Raw genomic sequence first — 18,574 nt, 5'->3', positions numbered from 1 at the left:
CACACACAACACAGATTTGGGTTTTATGCACATACATGGATGTACTTGCAAGTTTCTGTGAGCACAGTACGGAGGCCTGTTGAACACTGGACCCAAAATATCTGTGGACCAATTGAAGAAGTTTTAGCAGTACATACCACTGTGGGGTCTCTCATCAATTTCTATTTTAATGCATAAAATAGTGTCACCCGAGACTGCCAGAATATCCAGCAAGAACTCCTGGAACAGCTCAGAGACATAGGGTGGGATTCACAAAGTTACTCAGGTGCCTAAACCCCACACTTAGGTGCCTAAATCTTAGGCACCTAAATCCCAGGTTAGGCTCCACTGTGATTCACAAAACTCCCACCCCTATTCTGTAGGGACCTAACCTCATGGGGCACCTATGTTTCTACCTCTGAGCATGAGCACTGCTGCCTCACTCTAAGTGTCCAGGTGCCTATCTCCCGCCTAAGCCCCAGAGGGATTCACTAACGGCATTCGCCCATCTGTCTCGTGTGAGGGGCCCAAGGTGGTAGCTGTGCTCAGATGCTGCCTACCTGCTCAGGTCACATTCCAAATCTGGCCAGAGGAGAAGGTGATGCTGCTGACACCACCCACTTTCAAACTTTTGGCTAAGTGACCAGAGAATTCACCCAGGGTTGGGGAGACCCATATTCAACTCTCCCCTCTGCCTGAGGGAAAGAAAGGATTTAAATGGGGTTCTCCCATGTCTCAAGAGTGTTCTAATCACTGAGCTATGGGATAGTCTGAAGTGGAACTCCCTCAATCTCTCCTGCTGACGCAATTTTCCTGTGAATAAACAGTCACTGGAGCCGAGCAGCGAGACAGAACCCTGGGTCTCCCATGTGGGTGCCCTAACCACTAGGCTACAGAGTTAGTCTGTCTCTCTCTGGTCCAATGACTCTTTAATTATTTAATCTACTGTAGAACAGCTTCTACAGGATTTGATTTGGGGAGCCCCCATGAGAATATCCCAGAGCTCAATGGTTTGACCACTCTCCTGAGAAGTGGGAGAACCCTTTTCCAATCCTTTCTCCTCATCAGACAAACAAGGAAATTGAACCTGGATCACCCACATCCCAGGTGAGTTCTCTAACCACTGGGCCAAAAGTTATAAAGCAGGCTGCAGCAGCAGCACCTCCTCCTCTAGCCATTTGTGTGTAGTTAGGCACCTGCCTAACTCATTCTCACAAGAAAATGCCATAAAAAGCCTCCTGACTCCAGGAGAGGGGTTCCCAGTTTGTGAATTGCTAGCAAAGATAGGTGCACAAGTCCAAGCTGCGGGGAGGTGCCTACCTTTGAGAGAGAGGGACAGGGCTTTGCACACACCCGTTGTTGACATCTCCCATTGGCTAGTTTAGACAGCTTCCTACTAAGTATTCTGGCTTTTCTGGATCACATTCTAAGGCACCTATCTCTCCCCATTTATTGTATAGGGAGCCTAGGTGCCTAACTCAGGCTTTGTAAACCACAGTGTTGTTCCTGTGATTTTCTAGGCACCTAAAAGTTAGGTCTTATGACCCTGAGCATCATAATGCCCAAGCCCCTTTGTGAATCTAGCCCACACTCCTTTAATCCTCAACCAACCCAGCAGCTAATCCGCTGTCTGCTTCAAGGGGAAAAATGTTTACAAGGAAGCCCTGCCTCTGCATCACTGCCCAGGCTCACCACTGGGGAGAATGATGCCACATCACAAAAGATTTCCAGACACTGTCAATTGCTAAAGAATTTAAACTACCTTCAAAATATTTGTCCCTACCTCACAGTTTGTCTCACCTGAAGAAGGGTTAGCTCAATAAGGCACATCCAAGAAGCCTAGCACACCTGCCCCTTTTTGTGTATATAAACATATAAGTTTATATACATAAAAATGTGTTGATATTATTATATTTTAATTTACATGTTACAAGAAAAATATTGACAAACTGGGGGGAGTCTAGAGAAAAGCAACAAAAATACTCAGGACCTTTATATGAAAAAAAGTAAAAGAACGAAGCAATGACTAAACAGGAGAATGCAACTGTAGTCTACAAATATTTTATGGGCATACAAATTAAGGAAGAAATGATGTACTGTGATCTACAGGGGTCTGCCTAAAAGCAAAAAGTTGAAACAAAGAAGTGGAACATTTAGGATGAATACCAAGAAAATCTTCCTGCCGGTGAGATGTGTTAGGCTGTGAACCACCCAGTGAAAGCCATCGCACCGCGTCTGGGGGAGGTCGCCGTGAACTGCGCCATCCCCGGTACTGACAGCCAGTTGCGACCTGACGTGGTAGTCACCGACGGGGCCCAGAAAAAGATCATCCTTGTCGACATCACGGTCTCCTTTGAGAACAGGACCCTGGCCTTCCGCGAAGCCCGAGCTCGTAAGCTGGAAAAATACGCCCCTCTGCCGACACCCTGAGAGCGAAGGGCTACGAGGTGCAGATGGATGCCCTGATCGTCGGAGCCCTGGGCGCTTGGGACCCCTGCAACGAGCGTGTGCTGCGGACCTGTGGGATCGGTCAACGCTACACACGGCTCATGCAGCGCCTCATGGTCTCGGACACCATCCGATGGTCCAGGGACATTTACACTGAACACATCACCGGCCACCGACAGTACCAGGAGGTGTGAGCCGGTACAACATCGTGCATCAACTATGGGAAAGGGACTGAGAGACTTTTTCCATTGGACCATATGAACTAGAACCATAAACTCACTGAACATTAAATCCCACCAAATGAGGGTAGATCCATCCCCATCATCGTATCCACTCATTATACTCCACACCTGAACATAGCCATTATATGGACAACATACCCCCATATCACAAGGTCTGTACTTTGACCGGTTAAACTTTTACCCCCAATCGGGGAGATTGCAGATTACGTATTCCTTACGCCACCCATTCCTAAACCGAATTTCGCACCTCTTGATAATCTGTACCTTATTCCCTGATAACCAGAAACTTCTATGCTTAAACTCTGTACCGTTTTCTTTTTACTTCAACATTATCTTAATAAAATTATTATATCTGGGGAAGCTGGGAAAGCCCAATTATTCTGGACTTCTAAAAGTAGACTGGACAAAGCACTAGTATATGGGTGGTATGGAACAATCCTGCATTAACAGGGAGATGGGGTGGATGATCTAATAAACCTTGTCCACCTCTAAGTTTTGAGAATGTTGTAGAATCCTGGAAGATGATTGGCTGGCAGGAAGGTACATTTATATTGACCTGAGGCCTTTGCTGATGGCCCTCTCCATTATCTGCTGAATTCCTTGCCATCCCATTCATGTTGCCCTGAACAAGAGCGAATGATAGCTATACATGACATGGTTGGTGGTAATCATTTAAGAAGGTCTGTGCCCACCAATAGCACAAGGAGAACATGGTGAAAGATTTTAAACTTAAGTACTTAAAGTTAGATTTTGGCACTTAAATAAAAATTGCCCAATTTCCGGAGGTGTTGAGCACCTGCAGAGCTTCAATTGACCTCAGTGGAATTTGTAAGTGCTCAACTCTTCTGGAAATAAGGCCATTTTCATTTCGGTCTAAATGTGGAATTAGAAACCTAACTTTAGACACCTAAATTAGAAGATTTTGTCCACAGCATTATATTGTTCTCTTTTCTTTGAAGAGAGGAGAAAACCTAAAATGTTCATTTTGTGAATAAAAATTCCTGCTAAAATTCTCCCGTCTCCAGCTCTATAGGGGGCAGTAAAATAGAACATTTCTTTTTAATCTTGGTGGAAATCAGATAAATGATAATTCCTTAACCAAGTTTGGCAAGGGGCATCAGGCGCACATGGGGCTGGTTCCTGTGACTCTGGGCAGGCCAGGAACTTTAAGGGTGAACATTCCAAATTAAGAACCAAAACATTCCGGGCGCCTCAGTCTAACTGTAACATGAAAATAAGCCGGTGATATCTGCATTTCCATTCACACCACAAAGCCGGATTAACCGGCCACTTGTGGGATTTGCCTAACAAGGGAAAATCTCCAGCTGACACAGAGCCAGTGTAGGACATGTGGCCAGAACCTGCACTTCCACTCTTGCAAACCCCAACCGGCCAATCGGCCCCACTGGGGTTATTACAAGCCAGCACCATTTGCAACAGCCCTTCTGGTGGTGCTCTGAATTGCAGTAGAGGGACCCCTACCCGAACCCAGGCCTGACACAAAGAGTCACACAAGTACACCCTGGGCAGCACCATTGACAGTCAAGCCACCTAAGCCATCCCCACCCCCACTCTTCAGCCGAGCCCGGCCCCAGCCACTCCTGAGGCCTCAACCCGGGCTTGCTGACGACAATGGGGGCGCATTTAGTCTCGCCTCTCTGCAGTTACGCGCTTCAAAGGGAAAAGGGACGTGTAGCTAACGACGGGCTGGCAGAGGGGGAGGCCGGGCGGGAGCAGGACACAGAGCACCAAAGGGAAGGGGGGGGGGGAAGCTCCCCCCGCAAACCTCAGCTCCCGCCAGAGCCTAGACACACACACGCGCCCCCCGCCGCAGCTCCCTCACCGGGCGACGGGGCCAGGAGGGGCGCAGCCGAGCACAGGGGCAGCCGCGGGGACGGGGACGGGGACGGGGCCCCGCCTGCAGACTGTTGAGCAGAACGAGAAACGCCCCCGCCCCCGCGTGCCTCAGCTTCCCTCCCCCTCCGCGCCCGTCCCGCGCCCCGGGGGCCAGGGGGAGCCCGCGCGCCCTCAAGCCAGCGGCCAGGGGCTTTGCAGACCCGGGGGCTGGACCCTTCTCTGGCCCCGCGCAGTCCAGGAGCTTCCAGCCCCGGCCCCTCCGCCCGCAGGGTGGCAGCGCTCCGGGTGGCAAGAAGCCAGGCAAGGGACTCTATTGCCAGCGCTGCCCCGCGCTCGGCCGCTGCCCAGGAGACTTGGAGCTGCGCGCGGGCTGCACCCCCCCTCCAGTCCGCTGGGCTGCTCCTGGCCTTGGTTGCCTCTGGCGGCGGCTGCTGTGCAGGTCCAGGGTCTGCGGGGGCTGTCGCCGCCCCTGTCTCTGCCCCGACATGGCTGGCGAGCACAGGCTCTTGCTGGACAACGCCCAACAGCTGGTGCTCGTCTGCACCAAAGGCGAGAAGTACCTGCTGCAGGCGGGCATGCAAGACCTGGCCGTGCTGGACAATGCCAGCGTGGTGATCGGCACGTAAGTCGGCTCTGTGAGCAAAAAGAAAAGGAGGACTTGTGGCACCTTAGAGAGGAACCAATTTATTTGAGCATGACCTCTGTGCGCGTGTCCCCTGAGCCCCCGGCCAGGCTCGGACCTGAGCAGGCACCTGGCCTGATGCAGCCAGATCTGCTCTCCGTTGTCCTGGGAGCCCTCGGGTTCAGAAAATAAAGTCTGGTGCATAAAGTTCTTCCGTACCTCTTTTGAAAAGGCAAATTCTTCAGTTCTGCAGGCTCGCCTTCAATTCAGACAGCGACCCGGCATTTTGGTGTGATCAGGTGCCACAAGTGCGTTAGAATTACTGCGATTCCACTGAAAAGGAGGCTTTTTATCTGAATCCACAATAAAATTTTACTCATTGCTTGTTGCTGAAAATAAGGGGAAAAAATGTTATTCTTCGTGTTGTGCATTAACTCTGACCAGAAGAAAAATTGCGGACTGGAATCCAGAGTCTTAGCTTTTTAATCAAGGGGGATTCCAGTTGAGAAACAAAGTTAGTTTGAAAAAAGAAAAGGAGTACTTGTGGCACCTTAGAGACTAACCAATGTATTTGAGCATAAGCTTTTGTGAGCTACAGCTCACTTCATCGGATGCATACTGTGGAAAATACAGGAGATGTTTTTATACACACAAACCATGAAAAAATGGGTGTTTATCACTACAAAAGGTTTTCTCTCCCCGCACCCCACTCTCCTGCTGGTAATAGCTTATCTAAAGTGATCACTCTCCTTACAAGTTTCAGAGTAACAGCCATGTTAGTCTGTATTCGCAAAAAGAAAAGGAGTACTTGTGGCACCTTAGAGACTAACCAATTTATTAGAGCATAAGCTTTCGTGAGCTGAGCTGTAGCTCACGAAAGCTTATGCTCTAATAAATTGGTTAGTCTCTAAGGTGCCACAAGTACTCCTTTTCTTTCTCCTTACAAGGTGTATGGTAATCAAGGTGGGCCATTTCCAGCACAAATCCAGGTTTTCTCCCCACCCTCCCCAACAAAGCCACTCTCCTGTTGGTAATAGCTTATCTAAAGTGATCGCTCTCCTTACAATGTGTATGATAATCAAGGTGGGCCATTTCCAGTAACCTATTTCCCCTTGTTTTGTCCTACCCCCCACCCCTCCTCAGACGTTCTTGTTAAACCCTGGATTTGTGCTGGAAATGGCCCACCTTGATTATCATACACATTGTAAGGAGAGCGATCACTTTAGATAAGCTATAAGTGAGCTGTAGCTCACAAAAGCTCATGCTCAAATAAATTGGTTAGTCTCTAAGGTGCCACAAGTACTCCTTTTCTTTTTGCAAAGACAGACTAACACTAACTGTTACTCTGAAACCTTTAGATAAGCTATTACCAACAGGAGAGTGGCTTTGTTGGGGAGGGTGGGGAGAAACCCTGGATTTGTGCTGGAAATGGCCCACCTTGATTATCATACACCTTGTAAGGAGAGTGATCACTTTAGATAAGCTATTACCAGCAGGAGAGTGGGGTGTGTGGAGAGAAAACCTTTTGTAATGATAAACACCCATTTTTTCATGGTTTGTGTGTATAAAAACATCTCCTGTATTTTCCACAGTATGCATCCGATGAAGTGAGCTGTAGCTCACGAAAGCTTATGCTCAAATACATTGGTTAGTCTCTAAGGTGCCACAAGTACTCCTTTGTTTTTTGCGAATACAGACTAACACGGCTGTTTCTCTGAAGGTTACTTTGTTGTTTTTAAAAGACAGCCGTTGGCTTAAGTGTGCCAACACACTTGTGCCTTAAGTTGCTATGCCCAAAACTTCAGTGTCGGAGTGCTGAAGGTGAGACAGGACACACAAACTCTTTTTAAACGAGTATGCTGAAAAGTAAGGTAAATTCTGGAATAATTATTATTAAAAGTCCGGTCAGTAGCGCAGCAGGGCTCAGGCAGGCTCCCTGCCTGCCATCATTCCACGCGCTGCGTGCCTCCCAGAAGCAGCGGCTTATCCCCCGCTCCAGCTCCTACACGTAGGGGCAGCAAGGGGGCTCCACGCACTGCCCTGCCCCAAGCCCGAAGTCCTGGCTCTGCAGCTCCCGTTGGCCAAGAACCGCAGCCAATGGGAGCTGTGGGGGCAGCACCTACAGATGGGGCAGCCTGCAGACGGGGCAGTGCACAGAGCCGCCTGGCCGCGGCTCTGCATAGGAGCCAGAGGTGGGAAATGATGCAGAATCCAGGAGCTGCTTGAGGTAAGCATTGCTGAGAGCCTGCACCCCTGGTCCCCCTCCTGCATCTCAACCCCCTGCCCCAGCCCTGATCCCCCTCCCACCCTCTGAACCCCTCGGTCCCAGTCCAGAGCACCCTCCTTCCCCCCAAACCCCTCATTCCAAGCCCCACCCCAGAGCTCGCACCCCCAGCCAGAGCCCTCAGACCCCTTCACACGCCAACCTCCTGTCCCAGCCCAGAACCCCCTCCTGCACTCCAAATCCCTCAATCCCAGCCCGGAGCCCCCTCCTGCACCCCAACCTCCATATCCCTGGCCCCACCCCAGAGCCCGCACCCACAGCCGGAACCCTCACCCCCTCCCACACCCCAACTCCCTGCCCCAGCCTGGTGAAAATGAGTGAGTGAGGGTGGGGAGAGTGAGTGACAGAGGGAGGGGGGATGGAGTGAATGGGAGCAGGGCCTCAGAGAAAGGGCGGGGCCTCGAAGGAGGGTGGGGCCGAGGGTGGGGCAGGGGTTTTCCATTTTGTGCGAGTAGAAAAGATCAGAGGTTTGGAGATGCAGGTGGAAAGTCTGGTAGAGTTTAGGAAGGGGTTTGAGCAGATTATGGAGCAAAGACATGAGGTATCTGAAGGGAAAAGCTCAGACTTGCAGATGGAAGCAGGACTAGGGAATTCTGAGGGGAGACTGGGTGAGGAAAGTGGTCAGTGGAAGCATGTGACTAAAAGAACTAGGCAGAGGAAAAGACGGGCTAGTGAAGGAGAAATAGAGCTTCAGAATAGGTTTGCAGAGTTGGAAAATGAAGAAGGGGCTCAGCAGGTAGTCACTGGAGGTGACAGGGCAAGGAAGAAGAGAAGAGCGGTTAGTCCTATAGGAAAAGGGGAAGAGTTAATGGAGATTACACCAAATATGAGCCCCAGGAGGATACAGGATGGGTTAAAAAGGATTACAAGGGAGAATGGGAATGGAAAAAACTTGCAGCCAGAGGGAACAGGGGATAGACTGGAGAATAGCACCGTCACTAGGAAAAGGCAGGTCTATGTGATTGGGGACTCTTTACTGAGAAGAATAGATAGGCCTGTAACCAGAGCTGATCCAGAAAATAGGAGGGTGTGCTGTCTTCCAGGTGCTAAGATACGGGATGTAGACCTGAGGTTAAAAAGGATTCTAAAGGGAGCGGGAAAGAATCCCCTAATTATCCTTCATGTGGGAACAAATGATACGGCTAGATTCTCGCTGGAAAGTATTAAGGGAGACTATGCTAGGCTGGGGAGGACGCTTAAGGAAATTGAGGCTCAGGTGATCTTTAGTGGGATTCTGCCTGTTCCTAGAGAAGGGCAACAAAGGTGTGACAAGATTATGACTATCAATAGATGGCTTAGGCAGTGGTGCTATAAGGAGGGCTTTGGGATGTATGGCCATTGGGAGGCATTCATGGATAGAGGACAGTTCTCTCGGGATGGACTTCATCTGAGTAGGGAAGGAAATAGACTTCTAGGATGGAGGCTGGCACAACTGATTAAGAGAGCTTTAAACTAGGAATTTGGGGGAGATGGTTGGGAGATGTCCAGGTAATCTCCACGCCAGAATTTAGCATAGAGTGGAAAGAAAATGAAGTAAGAGTGGATACAGCTGTAGGTAGGAGGAAGGGCAGTGTAGATACAAGTCTAATAGGTTATACTGGTAGTAAAATAACCGTGCCTAATAGGGTACAGAATGTGAGTGAGGCCAAACAGCAAAAATTAAGATGTTTGTACACTAATGCAAGGAGCCTAGGTAACAAAATGGAGGAACTAGAGTTACTGGTGCAGGAAGTGAAACCAGATATTATAGGTATAACAGAGACCTGGTGGAATAGTAGTCATGACTGGGCTACAGGTATTGAAGGGTATGTGCTGTTTAGGAAAGACCGAAATAAAGGTAAAGGTGGTGGAGTAGCACTGTATATCAATGATGAGATAGAATGTAAAGAAATAAGAAGCGATGAAATGGATATGACTGAGTCTGTCTGGGCAATAATTAAATTGGGGAAGAAAACTATTAGAGCCTCCCCTGGGATAGTGCTTGGGGTGTGCTATAGACCGCCGGGATCTAATTTGGATATGGATAGAGCCCTTTTTAATGTTTTTAATAAAGTAAATACTAATGGAAACTGTGTGATCATGGGAGACTTTAACTTCCCAGATATAGACTGGAGGACGAGTGCTAGTAATAATAATAGGGCTCAGATTTTCCTAGATGCGATAGCTGATGGATTCCTTCAACAAGTAGTTGCTGAACCGACTAGAGGGGATGCCATTTTAGATTTGGTTTTGGCGAGTAATGAGGATCTCATAGAGGAAATGGTTGTAGGGGATAATCTTGGCTCAAGTGATCATGAGCTAATTCAGTTCAAATTGAATGGAAGGATTAACAAAAATAAATCTGCAACTAGGGTTTTTGATTTCAAAAGGGCTGACTTTCAAAAATTAAGGAAATTAGTTAGGGAAGTGGATTGGACTGAAGAATTTATGGGTTTAAAGGTAGAGGAGGCCTGGGATTATTTTAAATTAAAGCTGCAGAAGCTATCGGAAGCCTGCATCCCAAGAAAGGGGAAAAAATTCATAGGCAGGAGTTGTAGACCAAGCTGGATGAGCAAGCATCTTAGAGAGGTAATTAAGAAAAAGCAGAAAGCATATAGGGAGTGGAAGAAGGGAGGGATCAGTAAGGAAAGCTACCTTATTGAGGTCAGAATATGTAGGGATAAAGTGAGACAGGCTAAAAGTCAAGTAGAGTTGGACCTTGCAAAGGGAATTAAAACCAATAGTAAAAGGTTCTATAGTCATATAAATAGGAAGAAAACAAAGAAAGAAGAAGTGGGACCGCTAAAAACTGAGGATGGAGTGGAGGTCAAGGATAATCTAGGCATGGCCCAATATCTAAACAAATACTTTGCCTCAGTCTTTAATAAGACTAAAGAGGATCTTAGGGATAATGGTAGCATGATAAATGGGAATGAGGATATGGAGGTAGACATCACCATATCTGAGGTAGAAGCGAAACTCAAACAGCTTAATGGGACTAAATCGGGGGGCCCAGATAATCTTCATCCAAGAATATTAAAAGAATTGGCACAAGAAATTGCAAGCCCATTAGCAAGAATTTTTAATGAATCTGTAAACTCAGGGGTTGTACCGTATGATTGGAGAATTGCTAACATAGTTCCTATTTTTAAGAAAGGGAAAAAAAGTGATCCAAGTAATTATAGGCCTGTTAGTTTGACATCTGTAGCATGCAAGGTCTTGGAAAAAATTTTGAAGGAGAAGGTAGTTAAGGACATTGAAGTCAATGGTAAATGGGACAAAATACAACATGGTTTTACAAAAGGTAGATCGTGCCAAACCAACCTGATCTCCTTCTTTGAGAGAGTAACAGATTTTTTAGATAAAGGAAACGCAGTGGATCTAATTTACTTAGATTTTAGTAAGGCGTTTGATACTGTGCCACATGGGGAATTATTAGTTAAATTGGATAAGATGGGCATCAATAGGAAAATTGAAAGGTGGATAGGGAATTGGTTAAAGGGGAGACTACAACGGGTCCTACTGAAAGGTGAACTGTCAAGTTGGAGGGAGGTTACCAGTGGAGTTCCTCAAGGATCAGTTTTGGGACCAATCTTATTTAATCTTTTTATTACTGACCTGGGCACAAAAAGTGGGAGTGTGCTAATAAAGTTTGCAGATGATACAAAGCTGGGAGGTATTGCTAATTTAGAGAAGGACAGGGATACCCTACAGGAGGATCTGGATGACCTTGTAAACTGGAGTAATAGGAATAGGATGAAATTTAATAGTGAGAAGTGTAAGGTCATGCATTTAGGGATTAATAACAAGAATTTTAGTTATAAGCTAGGGACGCATCAACTAGAAGTAACGGAGGAGGAAAAGGACCTTGGAGTATTGGTTGATCATAGGATGACTATGAGCTGCCAATGTGATATGGCTGTGAAAAAAGCTAATGTCGTCTTGGGATGCATCAGGAGAGGTATTTCCAGTAGGGATAAGGAGGTTTTAGTACCGTTATATAAGGCACTGGTGAGACCTCACCTGGAATACTGTGTGCAGTTCTGGTCTCCCATGTTTAAGAAGGATGAATTCAAACTGGAACAGGTACAGAGAAGGGCTACTAGGATGATCCGAGGAATGGAAAACTTGTCTTATGAAAGGAGACTCAGGGAGCTGGGCTTGTTTAGCCTAACTAAAAGAAGGTTGAGGGGAGATATGATTGCTCTCTATAAATATATCAGAGGGATAAATACCAGAGAGGGAGAGGAATTATTTAAACTCAGTACCAATGTGGACACAAGAACAAATGGATATAAACTGGCCACTAGGAAATTTAGATTAGAAATTAGACGAAGGTTTCTAACCATCAGAGGAGTGAAGTTTTGGAATAGCCTTCCGAGGGAAGTAGTGGGGGCAAAAGATCTATCTTGCTTTAAGATTAAACTCGATAAGTTTATGGAGGAGATGGTATGATGGGATAACATGGTTTTGGTAATTAAATATTCATGGTAAATAGGCCCAATGGCCTGTGATGGGTTTTTAGATGGGGTAAGATCCAAGTTACCCGGGAAAGAATTTTCTGTAGTATCTGGCTGATGAATCTTGCCCATATGCTCAGGGTTTAGCTGATCGCCATATTTGGGGTCGGGAAGGAATTTTCCTCCAGGGCAGATTGGAAGGCCCTGGAGGTTTTTCGCCTTCCTCTGTAGCATGGGGCACGGGTCACTTGCTGGAGGATTCTCTGCTCCTTGAGGTCTTCAAACTACAATTTGAGGACTTCAATAGCACAGATATAGGTGTGAGGTCTTTTTTAGGAGTGGTGGGTGAAATTCTGTGGCCTGCATTGTGCAGGAGGTCAGACTAGATGATCATAATGGTCCCTTCTGACCTAAATATCTATGAATCTATGAATCTATGAATCTATGAAAGTTGGCAACCTTATGCAGAATGCAAACCTCTCGAGACATGTAGATAGACTTATGGGCAGTACTGAGGAGAAGTCGGTGGTCATAGTATATGTAGGCACCCATGACATAGGGAAAGGCCTGGAGGCCAAATTTAGGATGCCAGAAAACAGATTAAAGTTCAGGACCACAGTTTCTCTGAAATGCTCAGTTCCTCATGCAGGGGTAGTTAGATAGGCAGAACTTCAGGGTTTCAATGTATGGATGAGATGATGGTGTTCAAAGGAGGGATTTATGTTTATTAGGAACTGGGGAATGTTTTGGAAAAGGAGGAGCGAATACAGGAAGGATGGGATCCACATAAACCAAAACAAAATCAGATTGCTGGCATGTAAAACTAAAAAGGTAGAAGAGGAGTTTTTAAACTGAGGGCTGGGGGAAAGCTGACAGGTGCGGAGGAGCACGTTGTTGGAACAGACACATCCCTTAAGGGAGGATTTATTGAAGGGGATATTCTATGTCCTAGTAAAGAGGAGAGGATAGAAGTTGATAAAGTACAGATAGGAACGGAAGAGAAACAGTCAAACGAAAGAGAGTCCGGTTCAATTATATCACATGAAGGCAGATAACTAAATATTGACAAATTTTATAATGCTTGAATACAAATGTGAGAAGTCTAAATACTAATATGGGTGAACTTGAGTGCCTGGTAGTAAATGAGGATAGGGACAGAATAGGTGTCTCAGAAACTTGGTGGAATGATGATGATCAATAGAACATGGTAATATCAGAGTACAAAATATATAGGAATGACACTGTAGTTTGCAATGGTGGGGGAGTAGCACTATATATGAAAGAAAACATAGAGTCAAATATACTAAAAATCTTAAATGAATCAAAGAGTACCATAGAATCTCTTTGGCTGGAAATTCCATGCTTCAATAAAAAGAGTATAGGTTTCAGAGTAGCAGCCGTGTTAGTCTGTATTCGCAAAAAGAAAAGGAGGACTTGTGGCACCTTAAAGACTAACCAATTTATTAGAGCATAAGCTTTCGTGAGCTACAGCTCACTTCCTCAGATGCATATCGTGGAAACTGCCTGATCAGGTGATTCCGCAGTTTCTTTGCTCACGAAAGCTTATGCTCTAATAAAAAGAGTATAGTAGAATATACTATTGACCACCTGACGAGGATGACGACGGTGCTTGTGAAATGCTCAGATAAATTAGAGAGGCTATAAAAACAGAAAACCCAACAATAATTGGGGATTTCAACTACCCCCGTAACAACTGGAAACATGTCACCTCAGGAAGGGGTTCAAAGATAAAATTTCTGGACACTGTTCATTACTACTTCTTGGAGCAGCTAGTCCTGGAACCCACAAGGGGAGAGGCAATTCTTGATTTAGTGCTAAGTGGCACACAGGACAGGTCCAAGAGGTGAATATAGCTGAACCACTCGATAATAGTGACTATAATGTAATTAAATTTAACATCAGGGGGAGGAGGGAGAGAATACCAAAGAAGCCCACCATAGGAGCATTCAATTTCAAAATGGGGAACTACACAAAAATGAGGAAGCTAGTTAAAAAGAAATTAAAAGGAACAGTCACAAGAGTTAAATGCCTGAAAACTGGATGGAAAATTTTAAAAACACTGTAATAAAGGCTCAAACTAGATGTATACACCAAATTTAAAAAAAAAAAAAAAAAGTAAAAGAACAAAAAACCCCACCCCTCAATCGTGGCCAAACAGAGTAAAAGAGGCAATCATAGACAAAAAGACATCCTTTAAAACTTGAAAGTCAAATCCTACTGAGGAAAATAGAAAGGAGCATAAACTCCGGATAGTCAAGTGTGAATACGGACCCTGGACTTCAGGAAAGCAGACTTCGACTCCCTCAGGGAACGGATGGGTAGGATCCCCTGGGGGACTAACATGAAGGGGAAAGGAGTCCAGGAGAGCTGGCTGTATTTCAAGGAATCCCTGTTGAGGTTACAGGGACAAACCATCCCGATGTGTCGAAAGAATAGTAAATATGGCAGGCGACCAGCTTGACTTTACGGTGAAATCCTAGCGGATCTTAAACATAAAAAAGAAGCTTACAAGAAGTGGAAGGTTGGACATATGACCAGGGAAGAGTATAAAAATATTGCTCGGGCATGTAGGAATGAAATCAGGAGGGCCAAATCGCACCTGGAGCTGCAGCTAGCGAGAGATGTCAAGAGTAACAAGAAGGGTTTCTTCAGGTATGTTGGCAACAAGAAGAAAGCCAAGGAAAGTGTGGGCCCCTTAATGAATGAGGGAGGCAACCTAGTGACAGAGGATGTGGAAAAAGCTAATGTACTCAATGCTTTTTTTGCCTCTGTCTTCACTAACAAGGTCAGCTCCCAGACTGCTGCGCTGGGCATCACAACATGGGGAATAGATGGCCAGCCCTCTGTGGAGAAAGAGGTGGTTAGGGACTATTTAGAAAAGCTGGACGTGCACAAGTCCATGGGGCCGGATGCGTTGCATCCGAGAGTGCTAAAGGAGTTGGCGGATGTGATTGCAGAGCCATTGGCCATTATCTTTGAAAACTCGTGGCGAACGGGGGAAGTCCCGGATGACTGGAAAAAGGCTAATGTAGTGCCAATCTTTAAAAAAGGGAAGAAGGAGGATCCTGGGAACTACAGGCCAGTCAGCCTCACCTCAGTTCCTGGAAAAATCATGGAGCAGGTCCTCAAAGAATCAATCCTGAAGCACTTACATGAGAGGAAAGTGATCAGGAACAGTCAGCATGGATTCACCAAGGGAAGGTCATGCCTGACTAATCTAATCGCCTTCTATGAAGAGATTACTGGTTCTGTGGATGAAGGGAAAGCAGTGGATGTATTGTTTCTTGACTTTAGCAAAGCTTTTGACACAGTCTCCCACAGTATTCTTGTCAGCAAGTTAAAGAAGTATGGGCTGGATGAATGCACTATAAGGTGGGTAGAAAGTTGGCTAGATTGTTGGGCTCAATGGGTAGTGATCAATGGCTCCATGTCTAGTTGGCAGCCGGTGTCAAGTGGAGTGCCCCAGGGGTCGGTCCTGGGGCCGGTTTTGTTAAATATCTTCATAAATGATCTGGAGGATGGTGTGGATTGCACCCTCAGCAAATGTGCAGATGATACTAAACTGGGAGGAGTGGTAGATACGCTGGAGGGCAGGGATAGGATACAGAGGGACCTAGACAAATTGGAGGATTGGGCCAAAAGAAATCTGACAAGGTTCAATAAGGATAAGTGCAGGGTCCTGCACTTAGGACGGAAGAACCCAATGCACAGCTACAGACTAGGGACCGAATGGCTAGGCAGCAGTTCTGCAGAAACGGACCTAGGGGTGACAGTGGACGAGAAGCTGAATATGAGTCAGCAGAGTGCCCTTGTTGCCAAGAAGGCCAATGGTATTTTGGGATGTATAAGTAGGGGCATAGCAAGCAGATCGAGGGACGTGATCGTCCCCCTCTATTCGACATTGGTGAGGCCTCATCTGGAGTACTGTGTCCAGTTTTGGGCCCCACACTACAAGAAAGATGTGGATAAATTGGAGAGAGTCCAGCGAAGGGCAACAAAAATTATTAGGGGTCTGGAACACATGACTTATGAGGAGAGGCTGACGAAACTGGAATTGTTTAGTCTGCAGAAGAGAAGAATGAGGGGGGATTTGATAGCTGCTTTCAACTACCTGAGAGGTGGTTCCAGAGAGGATGGTTCTAGACTATTCTCAGTGGTAGAAGAGGACAGGACAAGGAGTAATGGTCTCAAGTTGCAGTGGAGGAGGTTTAGGTTGGATATTAGGAAAAACTTTTTCACTAGGAGGGTGGTGAAACACTGGAATGCGTTACCTAGGGAGGTGGTAGAATTTTCTTCCTTAGAAATTTTTAAGGTCAGGCTTGACAAAGCCCTGGCTGGGATGATTTAATTGGGGATTGGTCCTGCTTTGAGCAGGGGGTTGGACTAGATGACCTCCTGAGGTCCCTTCCAACCCTGATATTCTATGATTCTATGAAAGTGTAATCAGCAGGCCAAAAAAAGAATTTGAGGAGCAACTAGCAAAAGACACAAACATTAAAAGCAAAATGTTTTTAAGTACGGCAAAAGCAGGAGCCTGCCAAACAATGAGCGGACGCACTGGAGGATCAAAGTGCTAAAGAAGCACTCAAGGAAGACAAGGCTGTTGTGGAGAAGCTAAATTCATTTTTTGCATCAGTCTTCATCCTGCATCAGTCTTCATATCAGTATCTTCGCATCAGTCTTCACATCCTGGAGAGGATGTGAGGGAAATTCCCGCACCTGACCCATTCTTTTTAGATGAGAGATCAGAGGAATCGTCCCAGATTGAGGTGTCAGTAGAGGAGGTTTTGGAACAAATTGATAAATTAAACACTAATAAGTGACAAGATCCAGATGGGATTCACCCAAGAGTTCTGAAGGAACTCGAATATGAAATTGCAGAACTACTAACCGTGATATGTAATCTATTGCTTAAATCAGCTTCTGCACCAGATGACTAGCAGATAGCTAATGTCATGCTGATTTTTAAAAAAGGCTCCAGAGGTGGTCCTGGCAATTACAGGCTGGTAGGCCTAACTTCTGTTCTAGGCAAATTGGTTGAAACTATAGTAAAGAACAGAATTATCAGACACATACGTGGTAGATGAACACAGTATGTTGGGGAAAAGTCAACAGTTTTTGTAAAGGGAAATCATGCCTCACAAATCTATTAGAACTATCTAAGGAGGGTCAACAAAGATGTGAACAAGAGTAATCGAGTTAATATAGTGTACTTGGACTTTCAGAAAGCCTTTGACAATGTCCCTCACCAAAGGCTCTTAAGGAAAGTAAGCACTCATGGGACAAGAGGGAAGGTCCTCTCATGTATCAGTAACTGGTTAATAGAGTGGAAACAAAAGATAGGAATAAATTATCAGTTTTCACAGTGGAGAGAGGTAAATAGCAGGGTCCCCCATGGGAACAGTACTGTTCAACATATTCATACATGATCTGAAAAAAGGAGTAAACAGTGAGGTGGCAAAGTTTGCAGACAATACAAAATCACTCAAGATCGTTAAGTCCAAAGCTGACTGCAAAGAGTTAAAAAGCTCAGAAAACTGGGTGACCAGGCAACAAAATGGCAGACGAAATTCAAAGTTGATAAATGCAAAGTAATGCACATTGAAAACCATAATCCCAACTATACCTACACAAAATGATGGGGTCTAAATTAGATGTTATCACTCACCAAAGCGATCTTGGAGTCATCTTGGATAGTTCTCTGAGAACATCCATTCAGTGTGCAGCGGCAGTCAAAAAAGCAAACAGAATGTTGGGAATCATTAAGAATGGGATAGAAAATAAGAAAAAAAGTATCATAAAGCCACTATATAAATCCATGGTATGCTCAAACCTTGAATACTGTGTGCAGTTCTGGTCTTCTCATCTCAAAAAAGCTATATTAGAAATGGAAAAGGAACAGAGAAGGGCAACAAAATGACTAGGGGTATGGAACAGCTTCCATATGGAGAAGAGATGAAAAAGACTGGGACTTTTCAGCTTAGAAAAGAGACAACTAAGGGGGGATATGATAGAAGTCTATAAAATCATGAATGGTGTGGAGAAAGTGAATAGGGAAGTGTTATTTACCCCTTCAAATAACACAAGAACTAGGAGTCACCCAATGAAATTCATAGGAAGCAGGTTTAAAACAAACATAAGGAAGTACTTTTTCATACAATGCACAGTCAACCTGTGGAACTCATTGCCACATGTATGTTGCGAAGGTCAAAATTATAACTGGGCTTAGAAAAGAATTAAATAAATTTGTGGAGGATAGGTCTGTCCATGGCTATTAGCCAAGGCGGTCAGAGATGCAACCCCATGCTCTGGGTGTCCCTAAACCTCTGACTGCTAGAAGCTGGGGCTGGACGATAGGGGATGGAGCACTCGATAAACTGTCCTGTTCTGTTTATTTCCCCTGAAGCATCTGTCACCGGCAACTGTCAGAAGACAGGATATTAGGCTAGATGGACCATTAGTCTGACCCAGTATTGCCGTTCTTATGTTCTTATGGCCATGAAATTCTGTCAGAAAAATGGAAAGTTCAATTATTGAGTGAGATGGGGGGAGGGGGTCTTGCAATGGTCAAAATTAGTATGTTTGACAGGTTGAGTGGAAAATAGCAAAGACCTGAATGTCTGATGAGGAAGAAAAATGTATTGATATAAAATAGCTCATCCAAGTGAAAAATGTAACCTTT

The 18,574-nt window shown here is 45.5% G+C and overlaps 2 protein-coding genes across 7 annotated transcripts in view; one reads left to right on the top strand and one right to left on the bottom strand.

Annotated features, from left to right (window-relative positions):
• CCDC38 (coiled-coil domain containing 38) overlaps positions 1 to 4,586 on the bottom strand; it is a 38,867-nt gene extending 34,281 nt beyond the window's left edge. For 3 of the 6 annotated variants that reach the window (XM_084650644.1, XM_084650646.1, XM_084650645.1), the window contains exon 1: positions 36 to 984. In XM_084650644.1, coding sequence (XP_084506770.1) covers positions 36 to 155 — 120 coding nt within the window. In that variant the 5' untranslated portion in view covers positions 156 to 984. The other 3 variants (XM_084650647.1, XM_084650649.1, XM_084650648.1) reach the window with 2 other exon arrangements.
• Positions 4,587 to 4,802: 216 nt separating this feature from the next.
• The window catches only part of AMDHD1 (amidohydrolase domain containing 1), a 28,415-nt gene continuing 14,643 nt past the window's right edge, over positions 4,803 to 18,574 (top strand). The window contains exon 1 of the mRNA XM_084650712.1: positions 4,803 to 5,148. Coding sequence (XP_084506838.1) covers positions 5,012 to 5,148 — 137 coding nt within the window. The 5' untranslated portion in view covers positions 4,803 to 5,011. The remainder of the gene's footprint in view (positions 5,149 to 18,574) is intronic.

The sequence above is a fragment of the Lepidochelys olivacea genome, assembly GCF_965140295.1.
Source record: "Lepidochelys olivacea isolate rLepOli2 genome assembly, chromosome: 1".
Classification (NCBI taxonomy): Eukaryota; Metazoa; Chordata; order Testudines; family Cheloniidae; genus Lepidochelys; species Lepidochelys olivacea.
This window is presented reverse-complemented; position numbering and strand designations above follow the sequence as displayed.